Source organism: Ceratotherium simum, chromosome 4 (assembly GCF_057802395.1).
Source record: "Ceratotherium simum simum isolate JZ-2026a chromosome 4, ASM5780239v1, whole genome shotgun sequence".
Lineage (NCBI taxonomy): Eukaryota > Metazoa > Chordata > Mammalia > Perissodactyla > Rhinocerotidae > Ceratotherium > Ceratotherium simum.
Window position 1 is genome coordinate 39,230,107 of NC_141903.1, and position 13,400 is coordinate 39,243,506.

The 13,400-nt window shown below is 46.4% G+C and overlaps 1 protein-coding gene across 1 annotated transcript in view; it reads left to right on the forward strand.

The window, feature by feature from the left end:
* The window catches only part of TRPC7 (transient receptor potential cation channel subfamily C member 7), a 131,563-nt gene that overhangs the window by 99,909 nt on the left and 18,254 nt on the right, over positions 1–13,400 (forward strand). The window contains exon 6 of the mRNA XM_004420162.3: positions 286–550. Within this exon, the coding sequence (XP_004420219.2) occupies positions 286–550 (265 nt within the window). The remainder of the gene's footprint in view (positions 1–285; positions 551–13,400) is intronic.

Consider the following 13,400-nt stretch of genomic DNA (forward strand, 5'->3'; position numbering starts at 1 on the left):
CCCATGGGGGTCACAGAAGGCTTCCTGAAAGAGATGACACCTGCACAGAGTCTTAAAGGATGATTGAGAATGAAGCAGACCTTCAAGTGAGGGAAGGGTGTTCCAGACAGATGGGCCAGCATGTTCCAAGAGGATGAGCGGCACCTTCAGTGTATTGGGATTAATTTAAAGACAAGGGCAGGAATGGCAAGTGATGAGGTTAGAGACCTCTAATCAGGCCTAACTGGTTTCTCTTCCAGAACAGATCCTGTCCACCAATGAGTAACCCAGATTGTTTTCTTTTAGCCAGGGACAAGTGGTGGCCTTCAGACCCTCAGATCATATCAGAAGGGCTGTATGCAATAGCTGTCGTGCTGAGCTTCTCTCGAATCGCGTACATCCTGCCAGCCAACGAGAGTTTTGGGCCCCTGCAGATCTCCCTGGGGAGAACTGTGAAAGATATCTTCAAGTTCATGGTCATTTTCATCATGGTATTTGTGGCCTTCATGATTGGGATGTTCAACCTATACTCCTACTACCGAGGTGCAAAGTACAACCCAGCGTTTACAACGTGAGTATCCTAGGGCTCTCCCCTAGGGACTCTCTGGGCTTCCCTGGGATCCTTGGGAGTCTCCTGCAGGTGGCTCCTTGCAGATACTCAGGTTTCCTTGGTATTTATAAAGGTTAAAGGCAACTTCATTCAGACTGGCTTACAGTTCAGTGGCTTACAGGAGTTGGAAGAACAGAAGAGCTGGGTTAAATCATCACTTTGCCACTTACATGCTGTGTGGCCATGAGTATGTTCCTTAACTTCTCTGAGTCTTAGTTTCCTCATCTTTAAAATGAGGATAATAATAGTGCCTGCTTCATAGGGATAGTGTGAGGATTCAGTGAGATGATATAGCTGCCACACAGTAAACTCTCAATAAATGGAAGGAATTATTATTATTGCTATTATTATTGTCTTAGCCTGTGTTGTCTAGAAAAGAGAGCCCTGAGCAAATCTTGCATGCCAACACTTTATTGGAGCAAGGGAGTTGCAATCCAAATGAAATATTGCTGAAGGAAAAAGGAAAGTGAAGTGTGGGAGGAGGGAGAGCACATACAGGTTGCTGACCTGGCCACCATCTTCTGGAATATACAACTTGGTCATCACAGACTTCCCCGGGGAGATTATATGGAAACACCACATTTCAGAATAGGCCATCAGAATGAGAAATAGTTTATCAGCCCAATCTTTTCATCTGCTGTGTTTCATTAGTCAAGTTCACTCCACAAGTCTCACCTTGTGGGAAGACTCACCTGCACCTCCCAGGCAGCCCCTGGGAAAGCCATGTCCACACAACGTGGGAGGTGGGTCTGCAAGTGGGTGCAGGTCAGCAGCTCTCCGTGCCTGGCTGGGCAAGCCAGCACCTGTGCGTGGGCACTGAGCAAGTCCTACAGCATCATGTGCCTCAGCAGCGGCAGGGAGGGTCCAGGCAAGGGAGGCAAGAGGCAGGTGCCTGAGCGTGAGGCAGGGCACTGTGAGGCCGACTGATACAGGGGCCCAGAAGTAGCTGCTGCAGGCAGAGCAAGATGATGCCATGGCCTTCCCCATGGAGGTGGTGTTGGAGCTCACTGAGCCTGTGTCCACAAAGACCCAGAGCTCCTCCCCTCTGCAGGGGATGCCAGGCAGTCTCCTGGAGGGCCATCAGTAGCTGTGAGCAGTGGTCTAGTAGAAGAGTCAGGCAGACCTGGGTTTATGTCCTGGCACAAGCATTTACTGGCTCATGACTTAATGCCAAGTCATTTGATTTATCCGAGCCTCTGTGTCCTCGCCTGTAAGATGGAAATGACTTCCCCCCTTGTTTATAAATACCTTCATGAATAAATGAGGTAGTTATGTAAAGTGCCCAAAACACAGAAGTGTTTCCAGTCTAGGTCTTCCCCAGGCCCACCCAGGCCCAGAACTTCTCCCTGCCTTCATCAAGCTCCTGCCCAGAACCTGGAGGGAAGGACAGGCAGGTCTCCAGCCACAAGGACAGCACCTGGGATCAGCAGGGCTAAGCACTTCCTGACACTTGTCCCCAAAAACCCTGAGTGGCCTGGAAATTATTTTCCAGCCAGTGACAATGACTGAGCCTCAACCACGCAGGTTCCCTGGGCAATTCCCACGTTGCAGCAGGGCCTCACTTTACCCTTCTTCTGGAGGAATCACCAGGTCAAGTACAGCAGTGAATCGGTCGGACTGCTTTAGACCACTCCAATACTCAGTGATTAACTGCTAAAAAAATGAAATAAGCTTGAATCCCCCAAAAGCAAATTTGATCTAGATCTGCTAGAGGCAAAGCCAAACGTATCCACTCAGTAAGGGCTGCACTGTTATTGAGCAACAGTCAAGATGTCAGTCAATAAACAAGGGCTCTTACCCTCTGTGGTCAGGCCCTGACGTCCCTCCTGCGTTTCCAGTCTAGCACGATGCCTTGCACACAGTGTCATCGCTAAGTGCTTCATAAACAAGAATGAGGGAATGAACAGGAGAGATGAAGCCAGGTTCAAGGCAGCAGGGTAAGCAGTAGACTGGGAGTCTGACCACGTGGACTTCTATCCCATTTTGACTGCCTTGGGTGTTCTGTGCAATCCTCCTTCCTGCCCCTTACAGGGAACCTGTATGACCAGCCCACACTTCCTCAGAAGGTCAGTGCCATGACACATGGGAAAATGAAGAAGGTCATGACTTAAGAGCAGGGCTGACCCGGCCACAATTCTCTGCTGGATGCAGCACAGCCAGTCTTAAGCAGGAGACTTTGGGATCAGGAAAAGTCATGAGAAACAGTGAAAGCAGGAGAAAGGGGCAAAGCAAGTGGCTTGTCCTGTGTCCCGGGAACTGGATGGAGACTTTTTCTAGATGTGAGAGACCCAACCAAAGAGGACCCCAAGCCCTGTGGGATGGGGAAGGGAAGAAAAGGTGCAGTGGCAGCAAGCACAGTGAAGAAAGGACAGGATATTTATCACTTTGGCAGCTCCTAAAATGGGATGTGCAGCTATGAATAGGATTTGATTGAACAAGAAAACAATAGAGCAGTGAAGTGGAGAGGAAAAAATGGATTCTTATAAATATCATCTCTTACCTTTTGACTGCTCTCTGGAGCGTGTTACCAAGAGATCTTCTTTGATAAGCAAAAAGCCACGTTAGGATAAATGAGACTCATGGTTTAGGGGATTCAGAGCTATTCTGAGTGCCAGCTCTGCTGCTTATAGAGTTAAATGACCCCTCCCAGGTGAATGTCTACTCAGAGCAGCTCATGTCCAGGCCACCCTGCCCAGCTTGGGATCCTCCCTTTGGCCCACCCCCAGGGGGCCTTCTCTTTGTGGAATTTTGAGCTTCTAGGGTAAGATGGGTCCTCTCATCTGTTTCTATGGAGTTTGAAGACTCAATCCTACAGAAGGGAGTTTGGGCTGGAGCAGACTGCAGGTATCCTGCCCCCATCTTTCATCCCCCAACCCCACCACTGCCATGTTCAAGGACAGCTTGTATTCCTAAAGGCTGTTCAGGAGTCCAGTTTGAAAGTCAGCTGTTAAGACCCAACAGAGAGCTTGTCATAAGAGGCCTGTTCACCCTAGGGGTACAGTCCCAGGACAGCTCACAAAAGCCAGTCCCACCTGAATCTCATCATGTTATAGTACCATCCCAAATGGGAGGAGTAGGGACATCTTGGGACAAAAGGAAAGGTTTCTCTACCAACCAGAGACCCCCAACCCTCAGCCAAGCTCTGTCCTAACTCCTAGTGTGTTCCAGTTCCAGAATCACATACCTCCCTCCCCACCCCCAAATTCCCATTCCCTCCATCCAGCAGACCTCAGTGAGGGGGTTAGAAGAAAATAGACAGATTAAACTAATTCTGCCTATGGTATGAATAAACACACAGTGTGAACAGTCTTAATTGAGATCAGTGGATCTCTGGTGGGATTGAGAACCCCACCAGAATCATCTGGGAGATGGTGAAACTTGGGACTTCCAGGCCTCACCCCTTAGAGAATCTAATTACAGTAGCTCCAAGTAGGGCCTAGAAATCTGTATTAACAAGCCACTGGAGGATTCTGATATAGGTGATCTTAGGACCACACGGTGAGAAATGCTGATCTGGTCCAACCTCAGCATTATTCAGATGGGGAGATGGAGCCCACTCTCAGCTATGTGCATTTCAAGAAAGAAGAGCTTGTTAACCTCAGTATATTATTGGCAGAATTTTAGGCCCTGTGCAGGCGAGGGGTGGTTTTTGTAAGCACAAGTAAGAATAGGTAGCCAGATCTACTGGGGAGCGAGCTCTGGAGTCAGATCCTCCAAGCAATTCCCAACTTTTCAGCCTCCTTCCCCTTCAGAACTAAGGGTCCTCTCAAAGGTCTGGGTTATTTTCTACAGCTGCTTCTGTGTCACGGGCTGGCCTGAGGGAGGCGTAGGGATGTGTGTGCATGGGTCATTGGTTGGTGAGCTGGGCCTGTCTGGGCATGACAGATAGTACACCTGCTGGCAGCCCATTATCTCCCAGCACTTCTATTAGAAACTGCAGATGACCAGAGGGGAGAAAAAGGAGGTGTTCTGACAAGTTTTATGCTCTCCGAGTACAAAATCAAAGTATCCCAAGACGGGGGCGGTAGAGCAAGTGGAGAGAAAGTCACCTGAGAATCCTCTTCCTTTAAGAAAGTCTTTCAGAAAAGTTCTCAATTCTGGCTAGGAATTCCATTAGGAATTTTGTTCTTTTAGGAATATATCTTTGATTTTATCATGGAAGTCAGTAGACAAATGGGATTTGCTTTTTGGAGGCTTGTTTTATAGCAAACTTTGCTGAAATGCACATATTCCATAAAGCAAAGACTTTCTGCTTAGAGATTGTATGGAAACCCTGGGATCCCAGCACTCTGGTTACAGTGTTAGAAAAAGAGAGACAAAAAGTCCTTGGCTCACTGATGAAATACAGCTGGGTGAGAATGCACAGAAAAGAGTGGCTTTCCCTATACTCTGATTGGTGACCATGGTGGGACAGGTACACAGAGAAGGGGAGGGTCTGGGGACAATGAGGTGACCCAGAGCAGAAAAGTGAGGGGCTCTTTAACACAACTCATGATGGGCTCCTAGTCCCCCTTTGAGTCAGCTTAGCCTCCCCCACATAACTCTGTTTGGAGATTAAATGTGGGCCCTGACCCTCAAAAGATTGTCCCAGACAATCTTTTCTACAGGCTGTTGTGGAATCAGCTTCATAGCACAGCTGAGTTGAGACTTTTCTAATCAAAAATAATACCTCTCCTAAGGTTATTCTGCCTCCTCAGGAATCATTTTAATGGAAGGAGCTTCAGCAGTGCTAGGCAAAATTAGCAGCTTCTGCTTTCCATGGCAGTTATGGGAAATTTCCACACTCTATATGCAGGGAGATTCTTATGCCCATCGGGGGCAGAAGACACTGATTCAGCTCCCCCCAGCTCAACAGGGCCACAGAAAAGCCAGCTCCTCCTTCCATTGAACCTGTGGTGGGGCATTGGGACCCAGGGAAAGGGTCCTTGAGACTCTGCCCACACACACCCCACCCCACCCCAGGACCACCTTGTTGTTGCACTCGTAACAAACATATGATCTGCTCTCTCATTGAATCCACACAACAATGGAATGACACAGATATTACTACCAGGAAACTGAGGCTCAGAGAGATACTGAACTTTCCCAAGATCACAGAGCTAAGAAGAGAATTTGAACCCAAATGTCTATGACTCCAAGCCCATCCTCCACCTTTTGACCTGAAATGCCCAAGAGTGGGACCCATCAGTCCCGCACCAGGGTGTATGCTCTGAGGTGGAGGCTGAGTGTCTTTGAAAGTTGGGTCACTTTCCTGTGGAACTATATTCTAAAGAATAGCTTACTCAATTCAGATTTTAATCATCCTTGAGAACCTGGTGAGTCTACATATCTCAACTCTAAATATGCAGCCTGTGATTGTCCCCTCCGGTAAAGTAGGTTTCTGTTCCAAAGTGTGCTCATTCATTTGACAAACATTACAGAGCAGCTACCCAATGCCAAGTTCTGTGTTTGGCCCTGGAGTCATAGAGATTAATAAGATAATCCTCCCATCCCTGAGGAACTCACAAAAAAGGAAGGGATTCAGAAAAAAAAACCATCAGCTATTATACCACGTGATCATCGTCAAAGGGTACTTGGGCAGTACAGGAAGGAGGAAGCAAAGTCCGGGGAGGCTTCAAGGAGGAGGTGACCCTACACAGAGGGTCTTAGAGGATGACTAGGAGGGCATTCCACCTGTGCAAGGTAAAGGAACAGGGCATTTTTTTAAAATGAAGGAGAAAACAGCTATCTCACTGCCCAGATATCAGTTTGTTCAGATGTTTCAATGCCTCATGATACAATAAAACCACGAAATAATTTTCTTAACATCAACAACAAAAAAGCCACTTCCAGTGGCAGGGTCTGGGGAAGAGGCTGAAGAGCTATGCCCGGCTGTGAAGGTGGCAAGGAGCCCCTGAAGCAGCCCAAGGAAAAAGCCAAGGAGATGGCTGAAATAAGGCATTCAAGCAGAAACAAAAAGAGAAGAAATTCAAGGAGCTAAAAGTGAAGGCCACGGAGAAGGGCCCTGCACCACAGGTGGAAAACTGAGAAATCTGCCAAAAAGTAAACTGTTCCTTGTGCCTGAGGCAATGGTGATCCTTAATTCCATTCCTGTTTAAACATGTGGATTCCCTGCCATACATCTGTTGCCGCCTATAGCTAGAATGAAGTGTTGTCTTGGAGCCTGTTGTACATTTAAGAATAAACTTTAGTTTAGGAAAAAAAAAAAGGTAAGTAGGGAAGAGTTTGGGGAAATGGCAGATGATTAAATCAGACAATCCAGCAGGAGCCAGATGGTGAAGGACTTGATGAGTCCTGACAGGGTGTCAGAGTCTCCGCTAAGGACTCTTTGAGAGGAGGAGGATGATCAGATCTGCCTCCAGAAAAAGTGCTGTGGCAACATGGTGAAGGCTGGGCTGGAAGCGGGGAGAGGGGAGGCCCGAGCTTGGCCCGAGCTTGGTGCTGGGGATTTTATGATGAGCAAACACAGTCATGGTTCCTCCCTCACGGAACTTGCAGACTGGTTGGGAAGACAGATGTTAATCAAATAGTCACAGGAATGAGGGCATATTTACAAATTGAGTTCTGAAAGAAAGGAACTTGAAAAAAAAAAGTAGCTCTAAAGGGAGCTGAACTAGATCCATCATGATAGAGGCGATGGCAGGTAGCCATGTGAGAGACGATGCATGCCTGAACAAAGGGAGTGGCGGTGGGGATGGAGAATGGGAGACGGATGAGATGTGGTGACCGACTGAATGTGGAGGTGTGTGAGGGAAGAAGGATGTTCTTGGGTTTGACATTGGGAAGGCCCTAGAGAGATCTGGGGGAGAGAGTCAAGGGGAGTATGATGGGGAGGAGGGCAAGGTCCCTGGTGATTCAGGAAAGGGATAGGGGCTTTGACCTTCCCAAGGACCCATACCCAGCAGAGGTGAAGGCAAGCACTCAGATCTGGGTGAATGCTCAGTAGCTTGAGTGAAGTCCATATCCTTAGGGACTGGAGGAACAGTAGGGTCTTGAGAAGGAGGGACCCACGCTCAGCACCAAGGGCCAAGGAGAGCTTTGCTGAAGGGGTAAAATGGGCTCTTTAGCTAAAAATGCCATATTGTGCTTTGCAAATAGAAGACAAGAGCCTGAGACTTCCCTGGCCCAAGGAAGGGAACAAAGGCAGACAGTCAGATGAGCCATGTAGGCCCAGAGACACCCAGAAGGGAGTGATGAGCCAGAGGGGCCTCCTGACGAGCAAAGGGCCATAGCTCCAAGAAGGATGCAGAGGAGGTCCTGCTGGGGCAGCTGAGATTATATTGTCTGCATTATGTTGTCTGCCCTTGTAAGACTCACTATAACCAATGGCCAGTGAAGAGAAACCAGGGAAATGTCACAGCGTGACATCACAGGATGTGGCGTACTGCCATGTTCTTTGTGCGGAGCATGCTGAATGGGTCTGCAGGTAGGAACATGGCATGGAATCAGCCTTCTGGGCTTTACAAAGGACAGATTCTCCCAGGATCCCGGGTCAGTGTTGAAAGATGGGCATCTCTGATACAGAAGTGTTATCATCATACTTCATTATATTTTGAAAGTTATAACCTTGCCCTTCATCTTATAAATTCAAGTTAGGCATAAGGGTTTGGGGGAATGAGAGAGCTTTTTATGCCCATTTTCTTGTGGAGAAACTAGTACAGAGAGGTTCTGATACCCGATGGAGGCGGCAGCAGTGGTCAATGATGCGGCCCAGGTCAGGCTTGGAGAGACTGGGCATCTAGAAATGACCTTTACGTGTCCAAAAAATAGTTTGTGTCAAATATAAGTTCTTATTCTGGCATAACTCTCCAATAAGTGATAAAAATATGTATCTTTTCCCGGGCTACTTTAGAAGAATGATTATGCCTGTTACAGCAGGCATTCTACCATCATATAATGTTTATTTATACCCTCTCTCCATGTTTATTCATGACATGAAATTTTAACAGCCTGGTACCTTTGAGCTTCAGGAACAGGCTAAAAGCCCATAAAGTTTTGCGGAAAAAGACTTGAGGATACACAGAAAATGTGCTTTTTTGGATGATGTCTTCACAGCACATTTGCACGCACTCCCCTCAAGTCCTCCATCTTGTTCTCAGATGGACCATAGCTCTCTTAAAGGGAAGAAATCCCGACCTTTTTATTCACTGAAATTCAATTCTAGGATGGAAATAAGGTTTAAACTGTCATTCCTCAAAGTGACAGAGTGACAGGAAACTGGACTGTCCAGGGTTAGCTCTAGAGATATTATCAGAAGGGACAGTTCTTAGGTGGGTCTGAAGCAAGCTGGCTAAGACCAAATCACCTCCTGCCTCAGTTTCCTAGCCTTCAATGATTCATTGACAAAAAATCTTGACTGAGTCCCTACTATGAGCTGGGCACTCTCTGGGCACTGATGACAGAGCAGTGAGCAAGTCAGCAGGCCCTGCCCTCAGGGAGGTCACACTCCTCCACGAATGTGAAAAGAGGGAAAAAAATAATTAAAAAAATAAACAAACAAGATCATTACAGATTAAGTGCTGAGAGCTAGGAAAGAAATAAAAATGCTGTTCAAAAGAGTCATTAGAGGAAACCCTCCTTCAGACAGGGTGGTAAAGAAGTCCTAGCCAAGCACATGACAGTGAAGTTGATAGCATTCCAGACAGAGGGAAGCGTGGATGCTGCGGGGAGGGGGGGGGAGTCAAACTGTGCATCAGGGATTCATTCAATGGACATTGAATTTACTGAGCATATTCAGTGTGCCAGATTCTGTACTAGGTTTGCAGTTTCAAGGGTGAAGGTAACACAGCTCTGCCCTCAAGTAACAACCAGGCTACCAGGAATTTGACCCTCAGTATGAATAAATCTGGATTGCACAGGCTTTGTGTATCCCAGTTCCTTGGCATTGATTCTGGGGCCAGATTCCTCTACTTCTGGACTGTCTAAATCAAACTCCTCATTTAGGACCCAAGATAAATCAAGAGCTGATTCAGAGGACACAAGCTTGCAGGGCATGGCAGGGGCAAGGTTCAGACTTCCTCAGGGATTTGACTCTCCCCTGACCTTCCTCAAGCCTGGTCCAGCTACTCTCCATCTCCAGGTCTGGGCGTTACAGAAACGCAGCCCTCTCCCAGGGTCTTCCTATGTTCCAAGCACCTTCTTCCATCATCCCAGCTTGGATGGCAGGTGAGCACTGTTTCCACTTCAGCAGAACTCGAGCACTGCACCAGCTATTGTCTTCTGAATTTGAGAAACAGCCTTTCAGGAGCTGATCCTCCCGCTTAATTTTAGCCTGTTATGTGCAGATTTGTGTAGGTAACTGAACTTAACTGTTGGGGGGCGGGCAGAGTTCCATGACACTGGGGGGAGGGTGTCATGGCATTCTGAAGAAGCAGCAATTTTCATAACAATGGCCCCAAACCCACCCCTTGTTGATCAGTTTGCTCTCTGAGACCCATACACAACTGCCTCTCAGGCAACCTATTATTAAATTCCCATTCTCCAGGCGAGACAGACCTGGTAGAGAACTGATTATCTCGTCCCTGCCGTCTGCGTGACAACTCAGCCCCAACCTTCTCCCATCTACCCCGCCCAGTAAGAGGAGGAGAATCAAGGTCTATTCAACGTCTCTCACAGGCATTTTCCCCTTTCACTTCATTAGGAGCACTTCTTATGCCAGGGTGGCCTACTGACTAACCTTTTCAGGCCCTTCCACTGCAAGCCAAGAGTCAAATATTAAAAGACAGCATTGGCTGGAGAAATCAGAAAGAGGATTTGCATGAAATCAAGGGTTTGTAATGATCTTTGCAGACAGGAAGGAAAATGAGGCTTGCTCAGAAAAGTCAGTAAGCATCTGAGTTATTAACTCCATTCAGCCTTGTGTGGCAGCACCTGAGGAGGTGATGGGCTTGTGTGTGTTCCTGGGTAAGGCAAGGCCAACAGAGCCAACTTTGCCTACAGCCCCGCAGCATTCTCTCACCCCGTTGGGTTTACTTTAGACTGGGACCTCCACAAGGACAGAAACAAGCTCTGGCCACCAGTGTATCCTCGTCACCTGGTACAGTACCTAGCACATAGTCAGAGTTCAGTGAATATTTGGCAAATAAATAAATAAAAATAATGGCTACCATTTAATGGGCTTTTACTATATATATATATGAGTTGCTTATTTAATCTTCACAGCAACTTAATAATAAGGCACCATTATCCCCTTTCATAGATGAGTAAACTGAGACTCAAATAGGTTTTGTAACTTGCCCAGACTCACAAAGCCAGTGCATGGTGGAGCTGGGATCTGAACCCAGGCGTGCATCTTTGTTCTTCTTACTCCTCCAACTACCTCTATGAAGCTTCCTGTGATTGACCTCTGTGGCCAGCTCTGTAGATGGCCAGAGTGGGTAGGAGGAGAATGTGGAGCCAGTGACCACCATCCCTATCAGTAAAGAACCTCAAATTCAGCCTTGAGACCAGCTAGTTGACAGTAGGGGCTTTTTGTGAGACAAGTAGCTTGGTGGTGAATATCAACTAAGCCAATTCCAAGATAGTTTCCTCCTGAAAGACAGCCCCTGACCTCCACAGTGGCTGGCCTTCTGCCCTGTGCCCTGGATCCCATAGCTCCTGAAAATTGTGGGTGATGATTAATACATGACTCAGAGAGCATCACAACCTCACGAGACATTGGGGCCAGCTCCAATGCCCAAGCTCTTGGGATTAGTAGTGTACTATGGGCTCCTTTCCAAGGCCAGCCTTCTCTCTGAAAATATATTATTGTAGGTTTCCAAGGTCAAGGTAACACAAGTCTTTTCTCACTCGGGTCAGTGAGGACAAATTTCATTTATTTCCTGCCACATATTAAACCAGAAGATGCCGCTAGCATGGCATATCAAGTTAATCATGGAGCTCTTGTTACCATAAAAAGCATCAAGTTTTCACGGAAGTTTTTTTTCCTCTTTTTCTTTCTACTAGGATATCTGTCATTTTCATATTGATTTATAAGAGCTCTTTATGAAAGAAAGACATCATCTATTGTCTGTCATATATGTTGCAAGTACAAATTCTTTTCTCACTTAGTCTTTTCCCTTATAGTTTTACTTATTATGTTTTTGATGTATACAAGTAAAGTTTTATGTGGTTATCTCTCTCCATTTTTCCCTTTCTAGTTTCTGAAACCTCTCCCTGCCCAATATTATATAAATACCAATATTTTACTCTAGTTTTTTGATCCTGTAATTTTTTAACATTGAACTCTTCAATTCCATTCAGAATTTATTTAGTTACATGATTTGAGCTATGGATGAAATATTGTATTGCTTGCCATTTAGCCCAGCTAATGGTGCATAACTCAGCCCATAAGGTCCCCTCTGAGAAACAACAACAAAATTAGTCTATTCAGTTAGTCTAGTTCATGTCAAGAGGGATGGGAACAAATGAAAGACCCAAGCGATCTCAATGGTGACTCCAACCATTTGGGATGATTCAAGCCAACAGAGCTAGCTTTTCTTTAAAGGAGGTCGTTGCTACCGCAACCCATTTTGCCTCATAATAAGAGGAAGCAAGGACTACAGACACTCCCTAAAGAGCTAAGAAGAGATTGTTAAAAATGCATACTTTGGTTAAGACCCCTTCCTGGCCAGTCAGGGGCCATGACTATTGCTCTGGATGGGGCCACTTTCACTCTGGCAATGCCAGTGAGTCTGGGCCTTTTGTAATTAGATTCTCCTAGAGGTCATAGCCAAATTCAAGTCCAGAGGCTAATTCTTAAACTATAGAATAGAAATGAAACAGGTGTGAAGATTATCTGGAAGCCAGACAACAAATGAACAGATCAGCATTCCAAGCCTGGATTGGGGGGTGCTGCTAGAGGAGGGGCTAAGGCCTAGGTTTAGGGATCTGTAAATACTCTCTAACTGGAACACATACTGCTTAATGGGCCAGCTCTGCATCCTTCAGATCATTGACATAGAATCCCTAAGTGAAGGCACCAAGGATAAATCAGAGCTTAGTAGCAAAATTCATAGCAAGAAGCAAATGAGAAAAAAATACATGCTGAATCTAGGCCATTTTCCCTAATTAAAATTCAGAAGGTTTTCCCTGAATGTATTCTATAATTGCTTGCTTTGTTTGTGTTAGTCAAAGTTTTGTGGGGCTTTCCAAGGTAGGAAAAGGAAGATGAATTTCTGTAAAACATCTCTCTGTCACATGTATCATCCATTTCTTAGGCTGTTCATGGTCAGTGCGCAATCCTGGACCAGCACCTGTCTGCCCAGCCCCGACCTCAGACAGTGTGTCTTCCAGTTTTTACCTGATGTCTCTAGGAAGGGAACAACTGTCAGAGAGATCATGTCCTGCTGGCTCCTTCAAGTTTGGGATTTGGGGCTCATCCAGTGGCTTTGGACTCTCTCTGCCACTATCCCCTTCTACGAGGGTGATAACCAAAGACTGCTTCCTAACGGGAGACAATACCTTCAGTGAATCATGCCACACATTCAATGGTATCTGTTTCACACAAAATGGACGCTGCACCTCTCCCGAGGACCCCTTTCCCGGAAGAGCATCAGGAGCTGGAGCTCTAAACTGATGGCTTGATACCCAGTCCTTACTTCCAAATGCCCAACTAAACTCTTTCTTGCTAAAACAAAATAAACTATATGTTCCAAACTCACAGTTTTAAGAGAAACCAAAAACAAATAATGCCAACAAAAACTCACTCTGATTTTTAGTTTTCAGACTCTGGGATGCACAGAGAATGAGTCAAACATCTGGCTAGACACACATGTACACATCCACCCACCCACACACACACACACACTTACAGGAGTGCTGAAAATTCATG